The sequence below is a fragment of the Pipistrellus kuhlii genome, unplaced genomic scaffold (assembly GCF_014108245.1).
Source record: "Pipistrellus kuhlii isolate mPipKuh1 unplaced genomic scaffold, mPipKuh1.p scaffold_m20_p_1, whole genome shotgun sequence".
Lineage (NCBI taxonomy): Eukaryota > Metazoa > Chordata > Mammalia > Chiroptera > Vespertilionidae > Pipistrellus > Pipistrellus kuhlii.
In genome coordinates, this window is record NW_023425404.1 from 147,291,642 (window position 1) to 147,309,891 (window position 18,250).

The window sequence follows — 18,250 nt, forward strand, 5'->3', positions numbered from 1 at the left end:
CTGAAATTGAGCCTATAATAATGGGTTTTTAATACATAATTGAAGTAATTCTAATTACTAATATAATGTATCCTAACCATATTATGATTAGCCATTCACTTTGAGGGTTTATAATTACATATATGGTTACACATATATTTTCACACATACATTCTTTGTTTGTATTAAAGGGCCAGTTTACAAAATGACTAAAAGGCATTTACTTAATTTTTGTTGAATTAAAAAACTTAACATAAAATATTTTATTTAGTAAAAATAAAGCTTCACTGTTTTAACTTCATTCTTATTAAAATCTTTTTCTAATCTTACATATGACACCAATTATTTAATTTTTTTTGCTCTATTTGCAGTTGTTTTCTACATATACATTTCTTTAAAACATCTACAATTTACCACATTTATGTTAATGTTAATGCTATTTAGAAGTATGTTACTTGATACAAAACTAATTTTTTTTTATTCTGAACCATTTATAAACTTGAGCTTGGCCTTTGGACATAAATATGAAATAGTAATTACATTTAGGCTACTTTTAGACATTTGATTAAAACAAACTCAATCTGCTAACTTTGTTCTCTTGGCTATTTCAGAATTTTTGTGGTTGAATAATTGATGAGTGAAATGAATATTTGCCCCTATAAATTAAAATGATTGATTTTCGTTACTTTCCATATATTTTTTTTTAAAGAAAATTGGATTGATTTTCACAACTAAGTTATTAAATACAAATTAACATTTTTAAGAATCCATTTCTTGGGAGAAGTTGCTTGGGAATCAATCACTTCTGAACTTTGGTATCAAAATCTCTTATAAGCTCAGCTCTAGGCTGCTGCTAATGCTAAAGTTCATATTAGATGTCCTTTCAATACCTGCACTTGATATTTGATATTGAGTTATTTCTGAAACTGTCATATGGGGATACATTTGTAAATTTCTTGAAGGGCAAAGGGGAAATATTTTTTAAAGTGACTTCTCAGAATCCAAGAGGTGGTCTTTTAATGATTTCAAGCATGTTAAAGTTTAAATCAGTGTTTTCCATGAAAATAGTTTATGAATACTAATATCATAAAATTGACCTCTTAAAAAACAAGACGAATTTTAAAAAATTCACTATTATTTTAAATGACTTATCTGAGAGTCAATAAAATTATATCTGAATCTATTAAATAGCACCTTTAAAATGGAACTTAAAATATACAATATGTACACTATACATCTATATAATACACCATAAAGAACCATTATTATTAATCAAACATCTTCACTTATATGAAGATATTCTCAAAGTAAATAATTTCTAAAAGTTCTTATAATTATAAACTTTACATATCTTCTTAATATAAAAACTAATGCATCTGCAACACTTACAGCATTGATAAGGTCTTATACTCATTATCTTTTATGCCTAAAATAATTCAACACATTTTTTTCAAAATTTAAACAGGCAATTTTTAAAAATTTTATGTATTTATGTGTTACTTTGTTAGTTAATATATTTTAAGTACATATTAATTAAGTTTTATTCAATTCAAGCATGTTTTTAACTCTGCCTTGAAGGATCAGAAATAATTTTCCTTAGAGATCCCATCTAATAAATTTCTTCATTGCAGATATTTTTACTTTAAAAATTGCAAAATATTTTTATATAAGCAAATTAATATTAAATATATAACTTTTGAACAAGATCAATAAGATGAACATGTATTTACTTCTACTTAAATTAAAAAAAGAACATTACCAATAAATACCTTTGAATCTTTTTATGTGCATCTCATAAATCATATTCTTTCTTCTCTCCACAGAGATCACTACTGTTCTAAATATGTTTTTATAATCTCTTTTACTTTCCTTATATTTTTACCACATACATATATATCTTTAATATGTGGTTTAGTTATATGTCACAAAATAATAATGATATTTTATTATTATTTTGTGACTTGCTTTTTTAAAAGTTAACATCATATTTTTGAAATTTATCCATATTGATGCATTAAAAATAGTTCATTTATTTTCATTTCTGTATGGTAGTTTAGCCTATGAATACTCTATGGTTGGGTCCATTCTCCTATAAATAGATTGGGTTATATTTTTTGGGGGTTTTGTTTTTATAAAAAATGATGATATAAATATATGTCTCTATGAGCACAAGGGCAAGGCATTTTTTGTTTTATTTTTTTGAAAATGATAAATGCCAGGCTTATAGGTATGAATATGTTTAATTTGACTATGTAATATCAAATTGATTTCCAGAGTACAACATATAGTTGTAATTCTACTTAATAACCTTATTAACTCTTCATATTGACAGATTATTTTTAAAATTTGTTAACAATTTCTTGGATATAAAATACTATTTCAGTAGAGCTTTAGTATATATTTCCTGACTACAAGGGAGGCTAAACATACTTTCTTGTTTATTGTATACTAGAGGCTCGGTGCATGAAATTGTGCTCTGGGGGAGTGGAGTCCCTCAGCCCAGCCTGCATCCTCTTGCAGTCCTGGACCTCTTGCTCCTTAACACCTGCCTGCTTCCTGCTCTTTACCACTCTTATTTGCTGCTCCTTAGGGCTGCTGAGGAGGCAGGAGAGACTCCCATCACCATTGTTGCACTCACCAGCCATGAGCCCGGCTTCTGGCTGAACAGCACTCCCCCTGTGGGAGCACACTGACCATCATGGGGCAGCTCCTGCATTGAGCGTCTGCCCCCTGTTGGTCAGTGCACATCATAGCGACCGGTCGCTCTGGTCATTCCACAATAAAGGTTGCTTAGGTTTTTATTATATAGATTAATGTTTTCTCTTGGTAAAGTATTTCTTTGCTCTTATAAAAAAAAATTTCTATTGTATTATTTTATTGTTTACTAGAGGCCCTGTGCACAAATTTATGCATGGGTAGGGTCTAGCTGGCTTGGCCTCAATCAGGATAGATTGAGGCTAGGCCTATTGGGAAGAGGAGACAGTGGGAGGTTGACCAGCCAGCCTACCACAATTGAAGCCCGATCAGTGCCAGGACGATTGGGGGAAGGGGTCTTGGGAGATTGGCTGGTGGGCTCCAGGTTGAGGGAGGCTGATTGGGGGAGGGGCCAGATGTGGGAAGGGGCTCTGGGTGGTGGGCTGGCCACCCCCTCCCCCAAAAGGGGTGGAGGTAGCCAATCAGGAGTGAGCAGCCAGAGGAGGGGCTGTGGGAGGTTGGCCAGTCAGCACCACCCCTTATTGGTATGAGGGGGTGATCAGGGGTGGATTTGGCTGGGGACAGGGGCTGTGGGCCAATCCTCATAGGGGGGCCCATCGTGGGCAGTGCAGCTTGGGGGGGGGGCATAGGCAGTTGGACAGCCAGCCCTGCCCCTGATTGGGATGGGGTGCTGATCTGTGGTGGAGCTGGGAGGAAGGAGGGGCTGCAGAAAGTTGGCAAGCTGGCCATGCCCCCTAATCTGGCCAGTTTGCTGGCTGAAATGGATATCATAGCAACTGGTCTTTCTAGTTGTTACAGTGTTCTGGTCGCTGGCTTTTTATATATAGAGATGAGGTCTTCTTTATATAATTGGTCAGCTAATTTTTGGCAGTTTTATGGGTTACAAATATTTTCTCACCTGTAGATTATTTTCCATTTAATTTTATAGTGATATTGAAAATTGGTAATGTTTTTTATGGTTCATGTATTTTTTAATCTAGTTTAAGAAATCTTTGATACCTTTGTTTTGTCTTGTAATTTTTACCATGAATGTTTTAAACTTTAATTTTTTTACATTTAAAAGCCTTTAGTCCACTTGTCATTAATTTTTATGTATGGTATGAAAGAGGGATCCCATTTATTTTATTTTACTCCCATTTATTAACCAAGTATTCTTTCTTCATTGATCTATAGGTTGTCCTTATCATAAGTTTTCACATATTGGGGGAGAGCTGTTATATTCTGGGCTCTTATTCTGATATTTTTCTCTGAGTCTATATTAGTACTACCCTTTCTTAATGAATACAAATGTGTACTATGGGCTTATATTAGATAGAGATAATTCCCTTTTTGTATTTTTCAGCTTAGCTATTTATGAATTATTGCTCTTTCATACAAATGTTAAAATTGGCTAGTCAACTTCTCTAAAAAATAATTCTATTGGTAGTTATATTGAAATTGCTTTAAATCTATAGTACCATTTATGGAGAATTGCTATTTTATTTTTTATTTTTTTTATTTTTATTTTTATATTTTATTGACTTTTTTTGCCCCCCTCCCTCCCTCCCTCCCCAGAGTTTTGTGTCCATTGGTTGTACTTATATGCATGTATAAAAGTCCTTCGGTTGATCTATTATCTCCCCCAGATCTTCCTCCCCTCCCCGCTGTAATTTGACAGTCTACTTGTTGATATATTGTCTCTATATCTATCTTTTGGTTCATCAGTTTATAATGCTCTTTATTATCCCCAAATGAGTGAGGTCATGTGGCTATTTTAATTAAGACATTCAAAAATCCTTCTCTTGAGCATATAAAAATATTAGCACACACTAATATTTTTGTTCTTATTTTTTAGCCTAACACATTGACAATATTATAATATTATTGTATATATAGATAGAGATTGTTTAGATTCACCCTTTTGATTATCATTTTCTTGGCTTACCACTACTTGCAGTTTGGTTCTTTATTTTGAGATTATTTTCTTTCTTCTTAAAGTACATGCTTTAGAAGACTTTTATTGTTGTAGTCTTTAATGATAAAACTCTATTTTTTTTAATTGGGTTCCTTTTCTTTAAAAATAGTTTTGTTGAATATAGAATTTGAGATTGACAGTTATTTTCTTTCAACATTTAAAAAAACATTACTCCACTGACTTTTTGTTTACAATATTGCTGGTGAATTTAGCTATTGGTGTAACAGTCATCTTTGGAGATAGCCCCCATTTTTTTTTACAATTCTTTTTTTTTTTTTTGGTCTTTGGTTTTCTGATGTTTCTCTACTATGTGAGTAGGTGTGGGTTTCTTTTTATTTATCTCTCTTAGGATTTACTGTATTTCTTGAATTCCATCCTATCTCCAAATCCTGGAATGTCTCAAATTTAAACATTTTCTCTTCCCTATTTTTAAAATTATCTCCATAAAAAAAATCTGAGTGGATATAAAGTAGACATTCCATTTATTCAACAAATAATTTTTGAGCACCTACTGTGTGTTGGGCACTTTTTGTCCCCAGGGATATATCAGTAAACAAAACTGTCATCATGAAAATAATGATGACATGAAATTCTTGACATCATGAATTTTACAATAAAAGGCAAATATATAAGAAGGTGATAGTGGCTAAGAAATATGGAAGATCAAAATGCTAAGATGGGGTGCATAGATTATCTCCTGCTTTTTTTTTTTTTTTTTTTTTTTTTTTTGTCTTCACCCAAGGACATATTTTTCATTAATTTTTAAAGAGAGTGAGAAAAACACATTGATTGGTTGACTCTCATATGCCCCCATCAGGAATGAAAGTATGAAACCAAGATACAAGGTACATGCTCTTGACCAAAATTGAACGTGGGACCCTAATGCTCTATCCACTGAGCAAAACTGGCTAGCTCTCTCCTGCTTTTTAAAATGTTTAAGCATAAATGTTTTATCAGATATGCCTAACAAAATAGCATGTGTTGTTCATCTCATACAAACTTGACTGTATCTTCTTAACCTCCATTTTAATTATTATTATACCCAGCAATGGAAATAATCTAGAGAGAGTCTCACAGATCAGTCATTACAACTCCCTTAAATAGAAATCTATATTTCTGTTAGTGTTAGAAACTATTTGTGTAAGCACCTTTGTTTAATGTCATTTTATTTACCAGTGTTAAAATGATATTGATATTTTTCAATTACAAAACACAGATGTCAAATTAAGTGATCTCCAAAGCCTCTTCCCAGTTTGAAAATGCAGAGTCAGATCACAGGTAAGAATGGCATACAATTTGAGGACAGTGTTATGTACAAAAATTTTATTTAGTATTTAAAATAACTCATTTTTACAATCCATATTTACTTTGTTTTATTCATCTATTATAATATTATTTCCTGAAGACATCAGTTAATAGTCAATATTTGCACATTATCTTGTCATCATACTCTATAGTCAAATTTTTTGTAATATGACTATATTTATGTAGTGAATTTATAATTAGATGAGGAAATTTAGTGTCAAATAACTCCTATAAAATTACATTTTTCAATTTTTATTAAATGCCTTTGATAAATATGTAAAGGGTGATAAATTTCTTACTGAAATAGTAAATAAAAATACAAAACATGTTTATTATTTTTTAATAACTCCATAGGCTTGATTCTGTAAATATTCAGATCCATATGCATACAGTATAAAAAATAATGGCCCTGGCACTAGAGGGTCACAGGTTTGATTCTCGGACAAGGACATGTAGCTGGGTGGCAGGTTTTAGCCCTTGCCCTCATCAGGGCATGTCAGGGAGGCAACCAATCAATGTTTCTCTCTCTCTTTCTATCCTCTTCCCCTCCATTGCTCCTTCTCATTCTCTAAAAAAACAGTGGAAAAAAATATTCTAGGGTTAACAACTACAAAAAATGATAGTAATGACTTACGAGTTTTAAAGCAACTAAATCCTTTCACAAAATTACTTTTGGCTATTCTTTAAAAAATATTTACCAGGTTAACATTCACACATAAGCACAAAAGTCAGTTAATATTTTATATATATTTTTAAAAATGTAACCATGTGGGAATCTGATGATTAAAATTTTTAAAGCATGTATCACCTTATTTTTTACTTAAAATATTAATAGAAATTAATTGTTTTAGATCAGTGGTCAGCAAACTCATTAGTCAACAGAGCCAAATATCAACAGCACAACAATTGAAAATTTTTTTGAGAGCTAAAGTTTTTAAACTTAAATTTCTTCTAATGCCACTTCTTTAAAATGGACTTGCCTAAGTCATGGTATTTTGTGGAAGAGCTCAAATGGCCAAAGAGCCACATGTGGCTCATGAGCTGCAATTTGCCAACCATGGTTTTAGGTGAATATGTTGACCTGGCAAACTAAAGAGGCAGTTTCAGAGACATTCTTTAAAGGAGCTGCTTGTGACAAACATACCATCAATTTTATGATCAAATTAAAACAGTTTCTATCAGATAAGTTTCAAACTTGCTTTTTTCCTTACTGGAATTCTTGCAACAAGCATTGGACTTAGAATCATGACTTTCAGTATTGGCTTCTATTTGGATAATAATTATTATAAAGGAAAGTCATGTGGTTAAAGAAGAATAGTTGGTTTCTATTTGGTTAATAATTGTAATTATTATAAAGGAAAATCATGTTGTGATCCTGTGAACATCTGGGAAAGAAGCACTAACACAAATATAATTTCATGTATGGGGAGAAAGAACTTAAAATGGATTGGTTAAAATAAAGACACAAACTTTTAAAGATGATTATATAATCTTTACATTTGAAGTATTAACATTCAACTATTTTATGGACAATAAAGATTCATGCCTCCTTATGTTTTGTAAACTATTACATCAAGGACCATTATTGTGTTTTATCTAAAAAGGTAGAAAAATTCATTGAGTGCTTCTGTAGGCTCTAATTATCTATACTAATGAAAGGGTAATATGCTAATTATACCAGACATCTTCTGGATGTCTTTCTTGGCAAAGCAACAGTGGCAGGGGCCAAGGCGAAGGCAGTTAGGGGAAATAAGGCTGGCAGGAGAGAATAGTTAGGGGGTGTTCAGGCTGGCAAGGAAGCAGTTAGGGGATGATCAGTCCAGCAGGGGAGCTATTAAAGGACAACCAGGCTGGGAGGGGAGCAGTTAGGGGACAATGAGGCTGGTGGGCAGATGTGGTTAGGGTGATCAGGCTGTCAAGAGAGAGCAGTGAGGGGGTGATCAGGTTGGCAGGCAGAGGTGGTTAGGGGTGATCAGGCTGGCAGGCAAGTGAGCAGTCAGGAGCTATCAGGCCAGCAGGGAAGCAGTTAGGGGACAATTAAGCAGGAAAGTAGAGGTGGTTAGGGGTGATCAGGCAGGCAGGCAGGCAGATGAGCAGTTAGAAGCCAGAGGTCCTGGATTGCAAGAGGGCTGTCCAACCGCTGTTTTAAGAGAACAGCTTGTGACAAACATGGATTGGTTAAAATAAAATTGGTTAAAATGGATTGGTTATTGATATAATTGGTATTTGGACATCCCCCATGGGGTCCTAGATAGGAGAAGGTGCAGGCCGGGCTAAAGGACCCCCCCCCCCCCTTTGTGCATGGATTTCATGCCCTGGGCCGCTAGTCTATAATAATAAAAATGTAATATGCTAATTAGACCAGACATCCTTCCTGATGACCTTCTGGACAAAGCTGGGGCTTCGAGGGCTGAGCCCCTTGCATGAATTTTATACATTGGGCCTCTAGTAACGTAAAAAGAAACATTTTAACTGTTCTTGCTTTAATAAATTCCACACTATTTGACTCTCTTGAAACTTTGCTCTAAAAATAAGATGGAATAGTTTGGGGAACACTACTTTAAAAGTAATAATTTTTTTACTGAATAACTCTACAACTCTAGTTAAATGTAACTAGAATATAATAGTGGATCACACCTTTTTTAATGACACTTTTACAGAAAACATGATAGCTTCTTTGCCTCTATTTTTAGATTGGCATCATCTGTAAAATCCTAAGGAAGTTTGACCAGTGATTAAATGATAGCTTGGTAGGACTTGATAACCTAACTGTATTTGAGAATAGACCTTTTTTCATAATTTACAAATTAAACCCTTGAGATTTATTTAGCAGTATTAACATTTTCTATTTCAATATGTTTAAATAGTTCAAGCTTAATTTTATCTATAGTACTAATGTAAGTTTTTGTGTAAGAGTAACTTTAACTTAATCTTTTGTAACATTTTTAGCTCTTTTATTTCTAATTATTCTGACTTACTACAATATTCTCATGCATAGTATTCAATTTTTCCCCTTTCACTTCATTTCTTGATATTACACAATTATATGTCTTTTTTCATCCCAGTAACTAAGAGGTTGTATAATAATTTAGATTTTCTACAGCTAGATTACAAAGGAGATATAAGATTAGAAAATTACCTTAATTTTATCTTTGTGTAATATCCTATCTACTTTGTTTGCATTATATATAATACTATGTCTGTTAAATATAGTTAATGTTTTTTATCAGGACTGTTGATCTTCTTTAGTCTAACTGTATTGAATAGCTAGGGATAAGGAGTTTACAAACCTCAATTAAGTAATATTATGGTAAATTCCCTGAACTGTTGCATATTACATTAGCAGAAATGAATGACTTTACTTATTATTAACGGATAGAGTTGTAAAATAATAAATAATGCAAAAGTAACACTTCCTGTGGTATTGGATTTAAGAAGAATTTCTAAGGCTTTTATCATTCATTGACATATGGCAAAGGAATTTCTTTCAAATGAGTCTCTTCCAGTTCTTCAGAGTTTTCATTAGTGGTATTTATCCTTCACAAAGTACTTATATAACAAATGCTAATAATAAATGAAAAAGAGAATCTCATTCAGTGTCCAAGAGCTAGCTCCAATTTTAGGGAGTATTAATTTTCATAGCAACAATATTTTTCCTGCAGAATTCTGCATGCTTAATGTACTTTTGAAACACACGCACTTGGATGGGATTATAAATTATTTTAAATTGAACGTACTATGCTTACCCTCATGTCTTCTTAAGATTCTGGGAGACAGGACACAACCAAGAAAATATGAGACTATGACTACTTTGCTAAATAGAAAAGTTTTTTTTAAGCCTTTGTTAGGAACTAATGGATTATCTAATAAAAGTTATATTAATCCCATAAGTAATGCATATGAGTAGAAAACATTAACAGATGATGAAATTTCTTATTTGATAAAAGAAGAAAAAATCTTAAAAGGAATTTAAGAAACATGTAAATGAATCTTATTTAAATATTGTGCATTTGTCATTTTTAGGAAATAAATGATTGAGCTAATTCCATGATAAAATATGTGTCATATTTTTTATCTTTTAAATTGCATGGTTATACAGAAGTTTATCTTACTATAAGAAATTCTTCTTGTGTTATTAAATATATTTTCATATTTACAACCCAAAATCTATCTTACCATATCCTATTTTGTTAAGTAATGCTAGTTCTCCAAAAGTGTATATGTTCCCAAAGTAAATTTAAAGTTTTAAGAGGATCCATTGCCTTACATTCTGATTTTACATTTTTGTCCTTTTTTTTTGCTTATTAAAACTTTAGTTGTGTTGATGAGTGCTCAGGATTCTGAGGAGCAGTTAGTCTTCCAACTAGTGAAAGACAAGAGGTAGTAGCCTCTACTTTTGTTTGCCCTTAACTATTCAATTCTCAGATATTGACCAGTGGAACAAAGTAATTGAACAACTAGGAACACCATGTCCAGAATTCATGAAGAAATTGCAACCCACAGTAAGAAATTATGTGGAGAACCGGCCTAAGTATGCAGGACTCACCTTTCCCAAGCTTTTCCCAGATTCCCTCTTCCCAGCGGATTCTGAGCACAATAAACTCAAAGGTAAGCCCACCAGGGGCACTTGAGGACCTCTATGTGGGCATTGGGCTAAACAAACAAATGGTAGAGATAACTCTCTAACGTGAACTACCTGGGTTTAAGGAGAGGTATTTCTTTTTTGTTTTAATGTATTAGAATTTTATTGTGTTGACTATACTTGAAATAAGTATTGGGTAAGGCTAGAAAATCTTTATAATAATGAGGTATCCATCATGATGGTGTCTATTGCAAGAGGAGCCAAACTGTAATACAATACAATTATGATCATGAATATAATTATGATTGTGTAAGTGTTGAGGAAATGCAGTAGGAAATTAATTAAAGACAAGTCATTCTAGGATTCCTCCAAAGGGTGCTGATTGATATCCTGATTCAGGAGAGGTATTTGTTAAAAGATCTTTCTTACAAAGGGCAAGTGATGAAGGGTTTTAGAACTGTCCGGATATCCATAGAGAAGGATAATACTGAAGTGTGCATCAGTGGTCCAGGTTAATTATTTCATGTAAAAAACTATTTTGTCATGTAACTCTAAACGACCAATGTAACATACATCAAAATTATCGTTCCAATTCTTTTTATTACCTGAAAAATATTTTCAACACAAGTTGTTTATTGTAAGATCTTAGAGAAGCAGGTGTCTGAGTTTTATTGTATTTTAGGGAATGCTTAGTCGCCCTTTTTTTTTTTTTTTTTCATTTAGAGTGACATGGGGTTTTACCTACATATTTCATATTCAATATAAACACTTTCATTCATAAGTATTCTTTCAGCTACTTTGTCTATAGCTGTGAACTTTAGTAACAAATCTTAATTTTTTCACAAAATTGGGTTAATAATACCTCAGTAGTAGGAATATAGACAAGGAATAAATTTGGCAAAGTTATAAAGTATAATATAAATAAATTTCTAATTCTATTTTTTTTAACAGGATATTTCTGAGAACATGATTTTGAAATAAATTTGATTTTTCCTTCTGCCTGGGGCTCAAATTCTGGCACAATAAATACTCAATAACGATTAGAAATAAAAATAATAAATGTAATTATTATTTAAAATAATTCTATACACTATAAAAGCACACACATACTTTTGAAATTTAGCCCCATATATTTAGGGGAGCAATGTATTAGTTACATATTTAATTTCAAGGTTTAATTTGTAACTACTATAGATTTAAATGAGACAGGGAAACTAAAATGTGGTACTATTATTTCCCAAGCTCTTATCATTTCCTCCAGACTTTCATCTGGCGGATCTTAAATGTGGAGCCTGTTTTCATCTGTGACATTACCCAGCTGCATTTCTCCCTTCAGCTGTCTCCACCAGCTCTCTGAATGGCAATAGATTAAAATCCGTGGTCGGCAAATTACAGCTCGCGAGCCACATGGAGCTCTTTGGCTCCTTGAGTGTGGCTCTTCCACAAAATAGCATGGCCTGGGTGATTATATTTTGAAGAAGTGGCGTTAGAAGAAGTTTAAGTTTAAAAAATTTGGCTTTCAAAAGAAATTTCAATCATTGTACTATTGATAAATTACTTAGTGTTCCTGGACATTACACCATCTTTTATTTTTGCAAATCTGCTAGTAGGTAAAATATATTTCATTGTTTCATTTTATGTTCCCTAATCACTTGGTGAAGTTATCTGATTTTGGGGACGAAGGTACTAGTTGATCTTTGGTTTCTTTTTTAAAAATATATATAAATACTATTTTTATTTTTGAATTATATTTTCATTGACTTAAGAGAGGAAGGGAGAGGGAGAGATATTATAGAAACATCAATGATGAGAGAGAATCATTAATCGGCTGCCTCCTCAATGCCCCCTACTGAGGATTGCGCCTGCAACCTGGGTTTGTGCTCTGAGAATTGAACTCTGATCTCCTAGTTCATAGGTCGACAATCAACCACTGAGCCACACCACTAGGCAATCATTGTTTTTCTAATTTCCTCTCCCTCCAACAAATGTCTTGGCCAAAATAAAAATTTTACTAATAATCTTTTCTCCTTCGTCATTTCAGCCAGCCAAGCCAGGGACTTGTTGTCAAAGATGCTCGTGATTGACCCAGCCAAAAGGATATCAGTGGACGAAGCCTTACAGCATCCCTACATCAACGTCTGGTATGACCCGGCCGAGGTGGAGGCGGTAAGGCCTGAGCTTCTCTTACTTTCCTTCCACAGAGAGATCATAGCGGCTGGGTGCTCAGCAGTGAAAAGTGAGAGGATTAGAAACCCAAAGAGTGCATCAAGGACCTTCATGAAATTCCCAAGTCACAAACCTATTACTTCCCCCTCTAAAAGTTTTCTTCTACTTGTGTTTTCAAATGTATTTCTTTTCCAGGATTTTCTGTGAGAGATGGTGATTTAGTCCAACAAACCTTAGCTGTCTATGAGATATTTGCATTTGTTTTTGTAAAATTGTTACCTCTTCCTTTGTGTTTAATTATCAACCTTTCCTGAGGCAAACTAAGAAGCAGAAAATGTGATAGAGGATGAGTTACTTTCCCTGTTTCCTCGGTTAAGTTGCCTTCAGTAAAGTTTAGTACTGAAAACATTTAGATTATAAAGCTTCTACCAGGCTATTGGTGGCTTTGTGAAACCTTGCCTGAATTAGATGAGAAAACTGGATATTCTTCCAATAAGGACATTATTTCAGGTTCATTCTAAAATGACTACCTCAATAAGATGTATCTCAGCATTTTAAATCTAGATATAGCATAAAAATCCCCATTGGAAGCATAACTATCTTTTCTTTCTTTCTTTAAAAAAAGAAAACTATTTTCTAGTCCTTTAATATCTTAAATCACTTTCTTACATCTTTGCCTTTCTCCTTTTTTCTGTGTGGCATCACGGCAGTACAGTGCCTTTGGGTATTTTTGCCCATGTGTGTTTTATAGGGCTAATATTGGGGATGCCCATTTGTCCCTCTTTTAAGGGTAATATCATCAATATTATCTTGCACCCAAGACATCAAAATCTCTTCAAATTCTTAGAACACCTGTACTAAATGATCTCATTTTCTTGCATATAATACCTTCAAATTGCTTTATTTGAATTAGTTCTTAATCTTCTATTTGGAATCTTCTATTTTTTGTTTTTTCTCTTGAATCCTTTCTTATACCCCAAGTTAATCTTGCTCCAGCATAGTTGCTTTGTTTCAGCTTCATTTCCTCTTCTTCATTGTGTGCTTGCCCAGGTCAGAGATGCTAGATTCAAACTGACCTAGTTCTTACCCTTTCATTCTTTTTTTAAATGTATTTTTAAAATTTATTTCAGAGAGGAATGGAGAGGGAGAGAGAGATAGAAACATCAATGAAGAGAAAGAATCATCAATTGGCTGCCTCCTACATGCCCCATACATGCCCCACACTGGGGATGGAGCCTGAAACCCTGACTGGAATCGAACCCAGACCTTTCAGTCCTGAGGCTGATGCTCTATCCACTGAGCCAAAACATCAAGGCACCCTCTCATTCTTCATTGGAGAAGTGAGATCTGATAAGTGGGAGTGAGGATTAGGTAGAATCAAATTTTATAGACATAGTATTAAACAGTACTTGGGTTACTTTTCATAGTAACCCAATCCTTAAGCAGTCACACATTTCAGAGACAACACTTCGGTGATAAATGAGTCTCCCAATTGTGGAGACAGGTGTGCAGTCCTTGATGACATTTTCTTAAGATCTGCCCTTCTCAGCAGTTTTAAAGCAGGTTTAAATCTTCAATTTGCTTCATATTAATTTTTGGTTGCTAGAGTTTTACAAAATAAAAGCCCTAAAATTAAATTCTTAAATTATAATGCTCTTAGAACTAAAAACAAAAACAAAAACTACTGTTCTTACAACTAAAAAATAGAGTCTTTTTCAATCTCTCACTCTAGGGAAAGACTTTCAAAAATGTTCTTGGGATAGAATAAAGTAATGAAATAAATAAGATAGGATATAAAGTATATATATGGGACAATTAAGTATAGTATAGAATTTTTTCTGAGATGATTTTCAAGAAAATATTTTAGGTTATGTTGATAAATTTTTGAGGCAAACATGCATTATTTGAAATTGTTGCTCCTTATTTGTTTTGGTAGTTCAAATTATGTGGCATATTTTTCTTAGATCAAGTGTAATGTGTGCAATCTGTTTTTAATGGACTGTGGCTAGTGTTTAATTGGGGTCATAAAGTCTGCATTTGTAATTCACTTGTAATTATGTTGCCTATAGAAGAGATGGTTGCTGAGAATCTATAACAGTATATTAATGAATAGTTCCAATGAGCTTTTAAACTTATTTTAATTCTTTATGAAACCTCACTTGCAGGATAAAGAGATGAAATTTGGGGTACTAAAATGGCTAGAGCCTTTTTTCAACCATGCCAATATTATCATGTTGGGGCAAGGATAGCAACATCGCAAGACTTATGAATTCTAGGAGAAGTATGTGATAGAGCCTGAAGGTCAATGAAATGGATCAATTAATAGATAGAACAAGCAAGTATTTAGCACCTTGACTAAGATCATTAGTTATACAAGGGTAAACTTTTTACATCTAGATATGTTGCAGTGAATAGGTTGGAATCCTGACCCTAGGGTTAGTTTATTGCTCTATGAAATGTATCAAGCGGTCACAAAGCAGGATGTTAGATGCAGTGATCGCTATGCTTTCTGCAATACCCTTAGAATTAGTGCCTTTGTTATTGCATGGGAATACATACTTAAAGTATGAAAACATTTCTTTATAGACACATGGCAAAGCTATAATGGAATCATATGTTTCCTGCCAGGACTGACAAGACTATTTTACAAAGTAAATTCCAGTGTGTCTCTGTAATCCAAATAAACGAAAAGTATGAAATAATCAAAATTTCCATGTTCATAAGTCATCAGAAGATCCAAGATCAGACAGCTTTTAAATAACTTACATGATTTTAGAAAGAGAAGGGAATCAAAAGATGAAATAAAAATCAGGTTCATTGGAAGTAAATAAAGCAGAGGGATAAAGGAGAAAGTGCAAAAGAATGTGATATCTTCAGAAAAAGTAGAAAGGATAGTAGAGAAACTATGTGTACTAATGTATTAATCATATTACTATCTCATCATGTTTCCAAAAGTGCCAAAGTACCAGATGAAAAGAGAAGATCATATGAATGCTGACATAACTCTGAGAGAAAATTATTCACGTAATCAGGAAGTTGAAAAATTTAAAAGTCGAATGTCAAGGTTAATAGTGATCTATCTGTGTAATAGTCCAGAAAGATTTTAAAGTTATTACTGCTCAAATTATTCACAAGTTATTATCCAAATAATATTCAGAGTAATAAAATTATGTGCCCCAAAATGAGCACAAAGACCACATACATGTCAATGTATTTCATGAAACAACTGTGGAAGGCACTCTAACTCTGCTTCAGTATTCATCAAGAGGGCAAAGACATCACACACACACACCAATGTAGAGCATTGGGTTGTGTGCATCTTCACAGCTATAAAAAAAAATGTGTTAGGTTAGGTTTAAATATCTCTTCTGCCACTTACCATCTGGTCAAATTTTTAAGCCTTTCTGCTTCTCAGTTTTTGTTGTCATTGTTCTTGTTTTTAAATTAAGATTAGGGAACAGTCCTACTTACTGCGTAGTGTTCTTCTGAGAATTTTAAGAGTTAATGTTCATAAAGTGCTTAGAGCAGTATTTGGCAGCCAGGGAAGGTCATATAAATTATTATGATTCTCATTATTATTACTATTATGACTTTTACATACAAGGCTTTACTAGCTTTTGATATTAGTAAAGATATGTATGTATATATTCAGGGAAAAAGACCAGCTGTCCATGAAACTTCAGAAATATTCTACAACATTAAAAATAATCACTGAAAATTATCTAGTTTTTATAAAATTTTAAAATGTTGCTCCTTTATCTTTTTATCTTTTTAGCTGATATATATCCACTGCTACCTTCCAAGTGTAAGAGAATCCAGTGCCATTAATTTAAATAAAGATACAGACATATGATACAGTTCATAAATCCTCATTGTAACTATTATTATGAAACTAAGGGATATTCAAGGTGGTTTGTGAGAATCAATTTAAATATTTGCCCTGTGCTCTGTTGGAGGGAAATATGGAAATAGTGAGAATTAATTGCCTTGTTTCTTACCAGATTCTTGAGTGTAGGCATCCTGTACAGTAGAAGTGGTTTTCATCTTGCAACCCCTGAGAGTAGAGATGAAGAAACCCTTTAAGAGAATTTTCACAAGCTAAGGAGGAATTGATTAACTATGTGTCCCTGCATATGAATTAAAAAGAACATGAAATGTGATTTTTTTTTTTAAAGACAGTTTTATTTGTCTCAGAAACTCTAGAACAGGCCAAGAAATTACTGAGGGCAGCAGCCTTACTAATGGTTTCTGCAGTTGTTCTGCATTGCTAGGGGTGGGTATACGAAAAGGGGAGGAAAGAGAGGGAGAGGTGTGCTCAGCCACCACGTCAAAGACATCAAAACTCCAAGCAATCATCAGACAGATGCCAGTTAAAACTTATGGGCCAAAGAAGGATGTGTCCTTACTCCTCAATTCATGACAAAAAGAAAGGATGATGACCTGATAGTAGAACTGGGAGTGTTCAGTCAGATCCACTGTTGTGTTGATGCCTTCTTGTCAGAGAGGCCCAGGAACAATCCTAAGTGGTCAAAACATTACTCTGGGAATCTGGATAGAGGGGCAGGTTGAGCCAGTTAGGCAGCTGGTAGTGAAGATTCTAGTCTTGAAAACCCAGAAAAGGGATGGCAAGTAACATAGGACCTTCTGTATTGCAGCCACGACCATGTTACAGGAGGGAATGTTAGAACAGAGGCTTGGAACATAGAGCTCCAGCTGAGAAGTAGACTGAGGAGAGAGGTTGGGCATCTTTTGGGTGGGAATAGAAGTATGTGTATCATTCTTATAGAGACTGAGGGAAAAATTGTGACTAATCCAATCTAACCATTTTAGGTGGAGCGTGATTTGGAAAGCAAGTTCCATACTGAGCTTGTTTATAATTTCTTACCTGATTCAAGATTAATTTGGGAATTGGGATATGGCTGGGTGGGACCTTAATCTAGCTGTACAGATCCTGAGGTAAACAATTTGGTCTTCACATTCCCAGTGAGAGTGTAACCCGAGAAGCAGAGTAACACTTACATGTATTAGTGCTGAAGTTGGATGAAAATAAGCACTTAGAAAGTGTAAACCCAGAATAGATAGTAATGTTATACATTTACTGTTTGTTTATAACACAAGGTAATTAACAGTGTCTTAAATAAATTATTTACTATTTCATTACTTTAGGGATTATGTTATTATTATTTTTTTTCTACAGCAAAATAATTTATAGGAACAATTACCCTGATTATTATATTAAGCTCTATTATTGTAAGGCCATCATAGCTTTTATGTTCTTAGAGCAGAGTCACTAATAGGCAGTATTTAAATCTTCTGGTATTTTATTGGTCATTACCAAAGAGAGCACATGAAAGAGATGACCAACTATATAGGAAATGCATTATTTTCAAAATTCTTGTGACATAGATATGTCCATTTTAATGTGTGTATCTGGAAAATTATTCAAGGTAAATCCTCAATGAGAGCTTAGAGGTCATTGTAGAATGGATTTGTGCAGCAGTTCAGCAAATATCAATATTTAGAATATCAGCTCTACCATTGGAAGCAGC

General features: G+C 33.5%; 1 protein-coding gene across 8 annotated transcripts in view; it reads left to right on the top strand.

The window, feature by feature from the left end:
* The window catches only part of MAPK10 (mitogen-activated protein kinase 10), a 260,366-nt gene that overhangs the window by 204,722 nt on the left and 37,394 nt on the right, over positions 1-18,250 (top strand). For all 8 annotated transcript variants that reach the window (XM_036455909.2, XM_036455654.2, XM_045571017.1 and 5 more), the window contains 2 exons: positions 10,379-10,561; positions 12,577-12,701. In XM_036455909.2, the coding sequence (XP_036311802.1) occupies positions 10,379-10,561; positions 12,577-12,701 (308 nt within the window). The remainder of the gene's footprint in view (positions 1-10,378; positions 10,562-12,576; positions 12,702-18,250) is intronic.